At 31.7% G+C, this 14,432-nt stretch overlaps 1 protein-coding gene across 3 annotated transcripts; it reads right to left on the bottom strand.

Annotated features, from left to right (window-relative positions):
- Positions 1-2,180: 2,180 nt before the first annotated feature.
- On the bottom strand, positions 2,181-13,205 carry LOC139485259 (BTB/POZ domain-containing protein 2-like). Of its 3 annotated transcripts, XR_011655283.1 has the most exons (5): positions 13,109-13,205; positions 9,726-9,799; positions 5,234-5,502; positions 2,694-4,190; positions 2,181-2,369 (listed from the first exon to the last, which is right to left on the bottom strand). XR_011655283.1 is itself a non-coding variant. In XM_071269565.1 (4 exons), exons 2-4 carry the CDS (start codon positions 9,777-9,779, stop codon positions 3,035-3,037), a joined length of 1,479 nt encoding a protein of 492 aa, XP_071125666.1. In that variant the 5' UTR covers positions 9,780-9,799; positions 13,109-13,205; the 3' UTR covers positions 2,181-3,034. The 3 variants fall into 3 exon arrangements, 2 of the variants coding, with proteins under 2 accessions (XP_071125666.1, XP_071125667.1); XM_071269565.1 differs by having other exon boundaries at positions 2,181-4,190; XM_071269566.1 differs by lacking the exon at positions 9,726-9,799 and having other exon boundaries at positions 2,181-4,190; positions 13,109-13,185.
- Between the last annotated feature and the right edge of the window lie 1,227 nt (positions 13,206-14,432).

The raw sequence follows: 14,432 nt of genomic DNA, 5'->3' as shown, positions 1-14,432 counted from the left end.
TATGTAACTATATGAAAATCCCCTACAAAACAGATGAAAATTCATATTCTTTTCCATATGTAAATGTTTCAAAATCAATTAAAGTCTTGTACATGTACATGTATACCTGCACTTGCATAATTTTGCTTTCTTTACGAAGCAACTCGTATAACATATTTCCATAGTGACAAGACGAATACATTCAATGCAGAGTACAACAATATACATGAATGAATATTATTTTTTTTTAAATGATAATCATGTAAATATCATTATTGCAAAAATTAGAGAAAAAAAAATAAGGCCATCAAGATCGTTTACTCAAAAATCAAGAGAAGACACAGAGAAAAAAAAATGGAGATAAAAAAAAGTCAACAATACATATATCAGATAATCAAGAGAGACAATGACGTTATGTTGTCCTTCCACTGTTACCAAGTATAAATACATAAACTTATATATAATAATATGCAACCAACTATGATACAAAAAAGAAGATGTGGTACGATTGCCAATAAAACAACTGTCTACAAGAGACAAAAATAACACAGACATTAACAACTGTAGTTCACCGTACGGCCTTAAACAATGAGCAAAGCCCAAAAGCCCATACTGCATAGTAAGCTATAAAAGGCCCGATATGACAATGTAAAACAATTCAAACGAGAAAACTAACAGCCTTATTTATATAAAAAATGAACGAAAAACAAAAATGTACCACATAAATGATGTCTTTTATGACGTACAATTATAAAGTTTTAGTATTTTATCCAATAATATATATTTAATTTCTCTACTGGTAATTGACCGCTATACAGAAACAATGACAATTCATTCTCAAGAAGTAAAATACTTGAATTTAAGATTTTGAACATTTTTTTGTGACAAGAATGGTGTACGGTAGACATATAAAGAAGACTACCGGAGATAGAAAAAAACACCTCTTATTATCTTTCCTAAGCTTTTTTTCAACCAGTCTTTAGAAGGACGAGTAAAACTGGAAGTCATAAACAGGACAGCAAAAACATGTCTTTAAAGAAATACAAATAAGATCATGTCTAAATGTAAGAGACGAAAATATAAACACCAGTTCATATATTTGTAGGCAGGAAAAAAATGAGATTTAGAACAAAAACCACGCAAAAACAGAAACATAGTGAAGTGTACAGATTCATTGGTATGTAAACAGATTTATTTTATATAAATATAACAAAATTAGATCTAAATATAAAATCAATGATATTAATTCAAAGTATTTGGATGAAAATTTTACCAAAATTTTAAATTATATGTCTGAAAAAGAACTAAAATCTATTTGTATGTATATTGAAAAAGCTCTTGATTTGAGAGACCACCATACTGCTTCATCAGATAACATTTATCCTTTATAGTAGTGTGTGCATATAATGATATATCTTATATAGATGATTGTGTATTCTAAGTAAAATTATGAAAATTAAGAATAATCGTGATATGCATTGTATCAATATGAGTTTAAAATGTAATGGTATTCGTATAATATACTTAGAATGTTATGATACCCATAGAGTTTACTTATGACTTGTTGTTATTAGATATAGGAAGATGTGGTGTGAGTGCCAATGAGACAACTCTCCATCCAAATAACAATTTAAAAAATGTAAACCATTATAGGTCAATGTACGGCCTTCAACACGGAGCCTTGGCTCACACCGAACAACAAGCTATAAAGGGCCCCAAAATTCCTAGTGTAAAACCATTCAAACGAGAAAACCAACGGTCTAATACACGCATTTATATTTCATTTATATGTTGTTTTAATATTATCATTGTCTGTATTTGGATCACGCCTCTATTGTGTTCTTTCTAATAAATATCAAATTGAATATAAAGTCTCCTTTTAGCCTATCTGATTAGGTGGAAGCATAGTGTGGATTTTAATTGTACTGATATAGTTTGAAGGTCAATAGTGTCCATGCATAATTTTGTAAACGTATAATTTATTATTCTAATGATTAGAAAGAAAGAACTTTCAAAATCAATAAAATAATAGAAAGATAACCTTTTTAAAAAGACTTTACTTCTGATAACCTTGTGTCATTTAATGACTACTTTGTATCTGCTTGAGATGGATCAATGGTATACATTTCATCAGATGAAATGGTCTTTTACTTTGCAAGAATGAAGATATTTTAATGCCTTATCAAAAATATAATAAGAAGTATAGATCACCGTGTTATTTTCAAAGCTATAAAATGGCCAGAGTTTGCATAGTTTGTTTATGAAAAATACAGAAAACTTTGTCTGTTAATAAAAAGATATAAATATGAGATAGAATTTAAAAATAAAATATGAGACGAGAGGGACGAAAGATACCAAAGTGACAGTCAAACTCATAGATCTAAAACAAACTGACAACGCCATGGCTAAAAATGAAAAAGACAAACAGAAAAACAATAGTACACTAAAAAACTAAAGAATAAACAACACGAACCCCACCAAAAACTAGGGGTGATATCAGGTGCTCCGGAAGGGTAAGCAGATCCTGCTCCACATGTGGCACCCGTCATGTTGCTTATGTGATTATAAATCCGGTAAATAGTCTAATTCGGTAGGTCACATTCATGAAAGGGAAGGGGATTGTAGTTACGTCGTAAGGAACATATCCGATATCATTTGTGAAACGGTTATTCCATAACGGTCAACCAACTCGTGATGGCGTCCGTAAAATTTACGAAGGGATGATTTCAACTTCACCATTTGGAACTCTTGGTTTAATAGCTTCCTTTTGAGCAGTAACCCCCTATCAAGAAAATCATGATAGGAAATGGAAGCACTTAATTTTCTTTATTCCAATTAACCCCTTTAATACCTATTCGTCTCCATAATTGGAAGATTTAAGCAAGGAACTCTAGCTACTGTCAACTGTTTTTGTACAATTCAAGATGGTGGTAAACAGATAATCTACACATTTGACAGTAACAAGTATTTCATGATTGTAAGGAATGCATTTGGATTATGTAATTATCAAAATTCATTTGGTTAAGTCCCGAAAAAAACATGTCTGTCTGTTCTATCAGCACATTTCTATCACTTCAAAACTTTCCAATAAATATCCGTCTGTCAATGACAAAAACAGAGTTGTTTGTTGAGATAACTTATGTTGGTACATCATGTCATTAAACCTAGGATTTACATATGGTAACCTCGCGATCGTGTGTTTGATTGAGCCTGGCCCTCCTTTATTATAATATCCATCTGTTGATCTGATTGTCAATTCCAGCTTTTCTGTTTCGGAAATAAGTCTGTCGATTGGAACTTTGCAAACTCTTCCTTCAAAATTAACATTCACCGTGTTTGTGCCTTCCTCATTGGGTTTTGAAACATCGCTTCCATCATACTCTTCTTCAAAGTCTTCGTTTTCAATATTAGTAACAGTGTCAATTTTGATATTAAAATTCAATCTGCAATTATTCGGCATTTTGTGTTGTTGAAATCGTGGATTGATGGAGATTGATTTAATCTTAATTCTTCTGTTTGCACTCATCGATAAAGTTTCTGATTGTAAATTAACCCACTGATTTTTCATTTTAGGATAGTGATTGCCTGCATACAGTATATCATCAATTGAAATCTCAGTTACCTTACATCCTATTCTCGAATATTTTCTGAATTTTCCGCATGTTGATGCATTATTGGGAATTGTTATAGCCTTAAAACTTTGCAGCTGTTCCTCGTCTGTTAAAACACCACTCGGTATAACAACTGATGTATATTCTTCCAGAGGAAGTAGAGGGATTCCGATAGTGAATAGAATACCATCTTTAAGAAAATAAGCTCTTCTTGATTTCCCGGAGATTATGGTTTTGTTTTTGGTCAATTCATTATCAACCCACTTAAGAACAGCTCTGAATACATCAATTTCTGGTACACACAGGGAATCAAGCTTAAGAATATCAACTAAGTCCTCTGAAGGGAGCAAGAGAAAATCATCATTTTTCAACACTTCGATCGCATTTTCGGATATAAATTTAAGTGCATTGATTTTGAGTTTTTCCATTGTGAAAATTTTTGCATTACTGAAAAGAGAACATGCATTGCTGACATCGAGGTTATCTTGTAGGTAGGTTTCACATTTTGAGATTAACCCTGCGATCTGATATTTTTTGGCAGCATACAATAAAGCAATTACAGAATCTTTGGCAAGCTGAAGATGATCGGTATATAGATATCTGAAACATATGAAATTAGATACAGGAATTAGATTTCGAAAATCTTGCCTGCACTTTCAAATCATTACTATGTGATCTATGTATTACTTTGCATCAAGACATTCTGAAACAAATAGTGTTGTTGATGATTTTAAATAACTGTTTATCAATAACTTCTATTGATATAAAGCAATCTGATTTCAATTTTGTCAGAAATGTCTCCTCATTGTTTGAACCGGTTTCATGATGGCCCTGAAACCTTTATTTTTTTAGTTAATATTGCACCCTACTGCACCTTTTAAATAGTATTTTATAATTCTTTAAACTTACCACCATTTAAAATAATTTGTGCCAATATACTATTTATCATAGTCCGATTGGTTGCCAGGTTCATTGAAAACAAATGCAAAGTAACAATATTTGTGGAAAGGCAGACATGAAATTTCAACAGTTGAAAGGTAATTGTCACAGGTTAAATTTTTTTTTCATGATCCAAAGTGAAGTTTATTTGTGTTTTAAATGCACCTCAGCGTTTTTATAATTAATCACAAATGCACTTGAGCGCTTTATTTTTTTTAGTAATGTGCATTATGAATGTTATTAAGTCAAGATTTAAAAAAAAAGTAACAAATCTGATTTAGACGTCATATAGTTTTTTTTTCTTGCTTTATGTATATTTAAGGAATAGCAATAGACTCGAAAACCGTACTCGTTTGGGTATAATATTTTGATCATCCTCTTTAGCAAAGGGTAATAATGCAACCCCTTTGATCCTTACAAGAGTAAGGAGTCGGACTTTAACCCTAGACGAAAGAAGATTAATTTTGATGTATTTTTCAATGTTTGCACTGAACATTCTATTCGTTTTTACAGCACTCCCCTTTGTGAGCTTATCTTACCTAGATGTTTGTGTGAATTCATAAACTCTACTACAACATTGTATTATTTTATACAAAAAAATAGTATGCAAAGTAAAAAATTATTGCAGAACGGTTGATAAAAACACTAATAGTTTTCAGTTTGACGTATAATTTTCTATATACTGTATACTGAGTATTACTTACCCCATTAGTCTCTTAAATGTATTTAAACTGATATCTTCGATACTTATATCGCCTTCACTTTGTGAAAAACTACCATAAAACATGGCCTTGAACACAGGACTTCTCAGTGCTAAGATCATTTTATGAGCTGGTATGCGGGATGTTTTTTCATTTTGAAATGAGAAGAACACATCCGCCATGTCATCCGTCAGACATATTTTGGCCAATCTATCTGCTGTAGTTTCTACACTCTCTTGTATCGTAATGTCAACACGTTTATATGTAGCTCCCTATAATAGAATCAAACATAGTACTTATATATGTTATATACTTATGTGTTTTTTTTCAAGCTAGTATCCAATTGTTTGTAGACAAAAGAAATGGAATACTTATCATTACATTATTGTCACAGTGAGTACTATTTGACGTTTCTCAGTGTTATGCACCAGTTTCATGATGTGTCAGACTTGCGATTGCAAATTAAACTGTTACATGTTTTAATTGTATATAAAAACTAATGCTTGTAATGAAATTATATGTCATAAAAAATAAAATAAATTACCAGTATTTGTGCGTTGAATATGGTTTTATTTGTTTGTAAAATTAAAGGTGTAGTATTATAAAAAAAACCAAAAAAAAACCACAAAAATACTGAACTCCGAGGAAAATTCAAAAAGGAAAGTCCAAAATCAAATGGCAAAATCAAAAGTCCAAACACATCAAACGAATGGATAACAACTGTCATATTCTTGACTTGGTACAGGCATTTTCTTATGTAAAAAATGGTGGATTGAACCTGGTTTTATTGCTAGCTAAACTTCTCACTTGTATGGCAGTCTAATCAAATTCCATTACATTGTCAACGATGTGTGAACAAAACAAACAGACGCAATAAGTAAAAATGTCAAAAATAGGGGTACAGCAGTCAACATTGTGTTATCATCTTAATCACTATAAAAACAACAAATGTAACGAAGAAGCACAAAAAGGCATACATCAAATTTAACATCCTCATTTTGCTTATCTTATACGATTTTATTTATCTATGTAAAATCTACCCATAAAGGATGGAAGGTTTTCAGTACTGGTGTAAAATTGCGCGTTTGAAATTCGCACGGATAGACATAAAATAATGTTGCCGTTCAAAGTATGACGGCATACATTAATGCAGAGTCACGTAAAGTAGATATAACAGACATAACAGTAAAAGTAATAATAATAAATAAAATAACTGTGTGGTTCAAAGTATGATGGTTGACATAAGCACAGAGTCACGTCAAACGAATATCTAAAAAAACTGACTTAACTGTAAAAGTAATATTTTTAAAGACAAATACTATAACACGTTATAAAGATGATAACTAACGTCAGTACGCAAAATCTATACTTCAAGACCATCTTGTATTATTTGTGAAGTTGATACGGAATATTTATCAACAAGTTCTTGGTACCTTCCGATGAACTTTTTTTTAAGAAAATGGACGAGACGTTCTGTGACATACCCCTGGTTCATCAACTTTCTGCTCAGACACTGGTGACGTTTTACAAAGTCTGAATAGGAGCTACAAGCTCTTGAATACCGAATAAATTGGGAAATGTATATTCCATATGCAGATGAAGTTGGTATATTACTACTAAGGTGGGGGAAATTGATAATTTCAAAATTAAAATCGTCTCGTTTGTCATAGATTCTGGTACTGAGACGACTGTGTATGTCAAATTCGAGGTATAAGTCTAAAAATGAGGCGGAGGAAGCCGTGTCTGTTGTCTCTTTAATTTCTAGTTCTGGTGGATATGTTAATGGAACCCAATCAGAAAAGTTCGGATTGTTAATGGAAAGAACATCATCAATATATCTGAAAGTGAAATTAAATAACCTGTCTTCTTTGATCTTCTTGTTTTTGACAAGTGTCTGAAGGAACTCCGATTCATATGAAAATAAGAAGAGGTCGGCTAGGAGAGGCGTACAGTTCGTTCCCATAGGAATGCCGACAATTCGTTGAAAAAGTCTACCTCCAAATTCAACAAATACGTTGTTAATAAGAAACTCCAGCATACTGATCACTTGTTCCTCTGTGTAGTATGTTTTACCCTTTTGTTCCTTCTTAACAAAATATGCCTTATGGAATCCCAAAGTGATAAATTTATAGCGTATGCTACCATTGTTATGATGAAAAGCATTGTGGATTATTTCTTTTAGACGGTTTTTCAATTTCACATGGGGAATGGTTGTATACAAGGTTGAAAAATCAAAAGTTTTGATAGAACTAATTTCAGAAAAAGACCGAGATTTAAAATTATCCAGAAGTTCTTTAGAGTTTTTAAGAATCCACATATGGTTAATATCACTACGCGAGTAAACAGTTTCACAGTATATCTGAAGACCCTCTTTCACTGCGGACAGAATTTTAGTCAATCTAAAGGACAATTCTTGAGTAGAACATGCAGATGAGCCGGCAATGTACCGTTGCTTGTACGGAATGTTGTCAAGTTTAGGTATCCAATCTAGACAAGGTTAGACTCCGATTTGTTGTTCAATGCAATGTTCATAGAAGCCATGAAGGACTTATGATTCGCCAAAATATCAAAATTGTCAAATGATATGTTTTTGTATGTGGGATTACCTGAGTGCTCATTTATTCCTAATTCTTTTACAAGACACTCGTAGTAATACGATTTACATATAAAGACAATATTATTTGAAGCTTTGTCCGCAGGAACAACAACATACTTATCTTGAAGAGATGATAGCCATTTTACAGCCTCTTTGTCACTGAAAACGGATCATTCACACAGTTTTTCAACTTATGAATGCGACGTTTTATCAGATATTATGAATATTTACAGACTTTGACTATCAAAAGGCAACATATACTTAATTTTTCTACAGAAGCATACTTGACATATAAGTGATCCTGGAATTTTGAACCCATGCAGCCACACCAAAAGTTTTTTTTTATACCGACAAACATGTTGTTAAGTTATATAGTCTCAAGTCTGTATACTGGTATCTACTCTATATCTTCGGGTTTTAAAACTAATCGAATATCACGAAAAATTATATATTGTTTGAAGAAAAACAAGTGAAGGACTTTTTCATTTAATATAACTGCATTTATTTGGAAATTATGAATGACAAACAACCTGATTGTTTCTCGCCTTCGCATACACATGAACCAGGTTATACATAGGCGTGATGTTAAACGTGGTTGCTGCGATATCAATGTGTGAAAGATTTTGAGTAGGTCACTTTCAGTGGAAGTATTCATTGATATTTGGTATGCAGTTTTATAAGGTTCAAACATTCCATTTTGATGAAATGTTCACATGTTGATATGGTCAAATCTACGATAAAATCGGGTAAGGAGAACCACAAAATTTCATTTTATTTTAATAGACATTATTTAACACCTATCCAGTCATGATGTTTTTACTTTGACATATTTTCATAGTGTACATTATAAAAGTTTGTGGCTTGTTTAGTTTAAGGAGAAACACTTACGATAGTTAAATGAGACCTGTATCACGTTACATTAGCTCAATCAATTCCTTTGTAATTATATCTTTTTACCAAAAGATTCGGTTCGTTGACTTAAAAATGTTTTCATAAATTCATGTTAGTTTTAGTTCTGTTATTTTTTAAAAAGAATCGGTTTATGATAAATTCATTATATTTAAGGATTTTTGAAAACACTTGTATATAATGATGAGATAGATAAAGGAACCAAAAAAGCGGAAAAATATAGGCCCATATGCTTGATTTCGAGATAATAGCTATTGCAATTTTGGCGGGAAAATGATCCCTCTGGAATTTTCATAGCTTTATTATTGGCAAGTTTTGGTTCTTCAAAGCTATTTAAAAAATAACAAAGACATTTACAGATGTCTTATTATTATACATGTTAAAGATTTAAAAAAAGAAACACGTCGGCAATTTTTTATATTAAGGCCAGATATGCTACCAACGGCATCAGGTTTATAATTTGATACACCAGACACGCGTTTTGTGTACATAAGACTCTTCAGTGACGCTCAGATCAAAGTAATTAGAAAATCAAAATTTGCTTGCTATATAACCTCACCACTAAGTTATTAAAGCAGCGTATACTGTCATTTGAAAAAAACCCAACAAGAAACAAAGTTTTTTCAAACATTTGGAAATGTTTAAATACTATTTCGCCATAAGAAGTAAGTTGTGTTCTATTAAGTGAAAATAAAATCGATAAATAAGCAACTGTATTATTGACTTGCAAATAAAAAAAAACTACTTCAGTTGAACCCGTATTCGTATAATCATAGCGTGACATTAACTACCGATTGGTTGAGCATTCGTTAGGCGTGTTCAATTATTTAAAAAGAATAACAGTTTACTATGGACAAGTGACCGACCATTACAATAAACTCATCATAGATACTAGGATTAAAAATGTCATTAATAATCCGGCCTGAATAACGATGCTGCCTTAGAGATAAAAAGGAATGTTCTTAATTCATTAAAAAAAATAAAACATACATAGTCTACGTCATATCTTTTATTTCGGGTTGGAGTCATTCTATATGATGTCATCTTTTTTGAATCAGCAAATTCTGAAAAATAAGATAAGAGACTTTCAAACACTTAAAATACAAACATTTGTTAATCTCCATTATGATGATGGTTCAAACCAAGAACACCTTAAATCCTTTTTTGTGGACAAAAATGATGGTTTTTTTTTTTTTATTCTAGAGTGTTTATTAAAAAAAATTAAGTGAATTAATACAATCTTTGCATAATCATCAAGACTATGCAGATCTAAATGACAAAATTAAAGGTCAAGGGAATATATCTCAAACTTCTGTTATTGGTTTCATGTGATGATATTTTGTTACACAATTTGAAAACAATGGTAGATATCAATTATTATGCAAACTGGGTCATTTACAAATTGGTAAATTATTTAATATTTATTCAAAATATGGATTCTTTACAAACCAGATACCCTTATGATCATAATGGCCAATTTTGGTTACATTTAAATCAGGAGTATCATACAAGAAGATTTTTGTAAAGGTAACAACGACGGACGACAGCGACAACAACAACAATGGAAACCAAGTGATGAGAAAAACTAATCCTTCCTTTGTTAGTCTTGTATGATTTTTAATTTTAGTTTCTTGACTGTAATTCGGAGTTTAGTATGACGTCCGTTATCACTGAACTAGTATAGCTATTTGTTTAGGGGCTAGCTGAAGGAAGCATCCGGGTGCGGTAGTTTCTCGCTGCATTGAAGACCTATGGGGCAGGTAAGTTGAATAGAACTGTTAAACATAGTTTTATGTCATTTTCTTATCCCAGGCATAGATTACCTTAGCCGTGTTTGGCACAACTTTTTGGAATTTTGGATCCTCAATGCTCTTCAACTTTTTACCTGTTTGGCTTTACAAATATTTTAAACGAGATGGTTTGAAATTTGAAATGATAAATTTATCCATCTTAATAGCTATATACCAACTTCACTTGTATATGGGATATGAAGTTTCAACTTATTCGGTATTCAAGAGCTTTCAGTTATTACTCAGACTTTGTACAACGTCACCAGTGTCCGAGTGGAAAGTTGATGAAAAAGGAGTTTGTCAAAGAACATCTCTTCCTTTCTAAAAAAAGTTCATCAATACATTGTTGATGAATCTTCCAAATCAACTTCACAAATAATAAATGATTGTCTTGAAATGTAGAATATGGGTACTGATGTTGTTTATCATATCGAAAACGTGTTACAGAATTCTTTTTATTAGGTCTTTCCACTTTTCGTGGAAAGACCTTTTGTTTTTCTTCTAATTATTATTTTTCTTCTGCCTTGTGAGATGCTTTTTTGTCTTGCAACATATCGAATGGATTTTTGGCCAAAGATGTTGTACAGTAATGGGGATTTCAAAACTCACCCTGTGTGACCGAACACTTATTCCTACAGGAGTTATCTCCTCGCGTCCCTTTTTTCTTGTTATCGCTATATCTCTAAAATCGTAAAAGATTTTAACAAACTGTTTTCACCAAATTGTTCGTCTACTCTTAAGAATGATTTGGTTAATTTTGACTGAAGTGATCGGAAGACATCTTATGGGAGTTATTTCCCTTTGAAAATTTAAAATAATCGATATGTTGGGTAAATTCATACGTTATAAGTCGTAGAGGCCTACAGTCTTTTGATATAAAGTCCTTGGTCTATTTGAAGTAAATTGAGGTCAAGGTCAAAGGTCAAGGTCATGTAAAAAAGTTTGAAATTTGCTTGTTATCGCTATTCAAAAGAAACTGTTACAATAAATGATATGATGTCTTTGCCAGATAACTGTTTATAACAAGGCGCAACTTCAACCTATTTAAGTCGAAGAGCTTTGGTTAACCCGTATAGGAGTTTTCTCCCCTTAGGTATTTTAAATCAGCATTTCTCCACAGCCATACATGTGATTGACCTGGGGTCCTTTGATTTGAGATCACTGACCTATGATCTTAAAATTGAGATCAATGTCAAAGGTCAATTTGACGTTCTAGATTTTGACCTTTGCTAAAAATTAATTCTGGTTCATTATAAAACAAATGAGTCTTCTGCATAAACCTATTAATCATTTTTTTTATCAGTTTGATTTACCACAGTACATCAACACGGAGTGACATTTTCTATTATAGTTTTTTTATAATTTCTTTCTTATTAGCGAGGTGAAAAGACCGTCAATTGTTCTCTGAAGAATTAGTTTTTAATTTGTCTTAATATTTCTTTTAATTTTAGTTTTTTGTGATATTCATTTGACGTGTCATACCGTCATAATGTTGTTATGCTATGGTATTTGTATTCTTGTCTTTCATTTGTTTTAATGTGCTTTTCCTATATGCTTGTTTTGTGTTTCTTTGTAACTTATGACGTGGCTCTTTTCTTATACATCCCGTCATTGTGTTCTGTTGCTATGAATTATTTTCTTCAATTTCAAGATTATAACTCAATGTTAAATGGTGTACCCCTATATTTGACATTTTTATATGTTTGTTTGTACACACCTCGTTGTCAATATAACGGAATAGTATGCGACTGTCATACAAGTCAGAGGTTAAGCTAGCGACAAATCAGGTTTAATCCGTTTTTACATAAGAGAATGCATGTACCAAGTCAGGAATGTCCATTCGTTTGACTTGTTTGTGCTTTTGATTGGCCATTTCATTACGGACTTTCCGTTTGATTTGTCCTCGGAGTTCGGTATTTTTTTTGTTATTTTACTTTTGAATGCCTTCTTTTTTTCTTCAGGCTTTCATAACCAAAACTACATTCCGTATTTATAAAATGGATACCACATATTATGCTGGGTTACCCAAATTTGATTGAACATGTGAAGTCCTAAGGCATTATTTTCAAAACCATTTTTAAATATTCCCTTGATATATGAATCTTATTTCACACGCTACGACAATTGTTTTTGAAAAAAATATGAAATCACCTGAAAATGTTGTTTTTCATTGCACTTCAAATGACTATCGAAGTTCGACTTCCTCATTTGATTACGCCTTCGATTATGTATAAAAATAAAATAACAGGCTTTGCTATTTAAAAACCATAGCAAAATATAGAACACAAAGAATTTGATCGACTATTGATTGCAAATATAAAGAGGTTTACATTGACTTTTAATGTTAATTGAAATAATGTAATGTAAAAAAGTTTCTGTTTATGAAAATCGATGTCGTTGTCATAAGTTCTGCGTAAATGACTTTTCGAAAATGTTAAATGGGTCAACCATTGAATTAATTTAAAAAGTAATATATTTACATTAACAAATACCTGATGAGATGTCAGAGAATTAACGAAGTAGTTCAGGTGAAAAAGTTCAAATATTTATTGAGACTATTAAATCTATAAACATTATACTTACAATAGTGTTGTTTTTGATTTCCAAATGAAAGTATAATTATAGATGTTGTTGTCGTAGTCGAAATCTGTGTAGATCATGATCACGTGATATATGCAATGATAAATGGGTCAATACTGACGTTCTATGATGGTGCATGATGATTTTCTATAAATAAAATTACATAAACTGATTTGTTTTAAAATTTAGCCGTTTAGTTTAACAAATGTCCTATTAAATATTTTCCCGCAGACAATATTTCATGAATATATATATTGCAATATTGTCCAAATCTATTAAAAAATGTCAAGAGAAGGACACATTTCCATGGTGAAATTGTGTCTGTATATAGAAAATATTTTACAGATGAATACTATGAAATTTAGTTCTGTCAAAGGAAGGTTATATTTTGTGTGTATTTAGACAATATTTATAGACGGATTGGAATGCCGAAGAGGAGGATATATATAATTTACAGATCTAACATTGTTGGGTTGATGTTTAGACGAGTTGTATATACATAATATACACAGCCATGTATCACCATCACTGCTGGTGATCCGATGGATAAATCGGTTGTAGAGTTGTCACTAGCTCAGACGTACTTATATATATAAGTACGGATATATATAATTATTTCCTGTGACTGTATTTTGCATTAATTTGTAGGATCCTTTACTATAGATAATTGAGCTGATCTGTAACGATAACATCTCCATGCCTTATATATTATGTACTGTATAACTACGCTAGATTAAAACTGACGAGGAAAGGTAACACCCGGCCACCGAAAGCTTTATTTTTGTGAAGCCAAGGTGGTCGTGTGGTCTAGCGCACCGGATACAGTGTAGGCGATTTGGTGTCACGATATCTGAGAAGCATTGGTTCGAATCCCAGCGAGAGAAGAACAAAAAATTTGCGAAAGCAAATTTACATATCTAACATTGTTGGGTTGATGTTTAGACGAGTTGTATATATATATATCTACATTGTAGATCTGGTGTACAAAAAAAAAAAAAAAAAAAAATATTGACACCTTGTGTTTGTGGCATAGCATCTTGGCCACAAGTTTATCGTTTTCTGTTTAGTATTAAATTTATATTAAGATCCATTTTGTTACATCTCGTGATCAATTTTATTTGGCAGTCAGCAGGGTTTAAGAACATCAGTTGTTCGACCTGTTAGTCAAATGCGTTTTGTTTAAATATACTTTTTCACTTTTTTGGTCTTTTGGAAAATGTTGTTTGTGCTGTATTGAGACCCTTCTACAACGAATTCTTTTTTACATGCACACGTATAAAAATTGCGGATTTTATCCAACGCAATCATAGGTTTGGACGTAGTTTTC

The sequence above is a fragment of the Mytilus edulis genome, chromosome 8 (assembly GCF_963676685.1).
Source record: "Mytilus edulis chromosome 8, xbMytEdul2.2, whole genome shotgun sequence".
Taxonomy (NCBI): Eukaryota; Metazoa; Mollusca; class Bivalvia; order Mytilida; family Mytilidae; genus Mytilus; species Mytilus edulis.
This window is presented reverse-complemented; position numbering and strand designations above follow the sequence as displayed.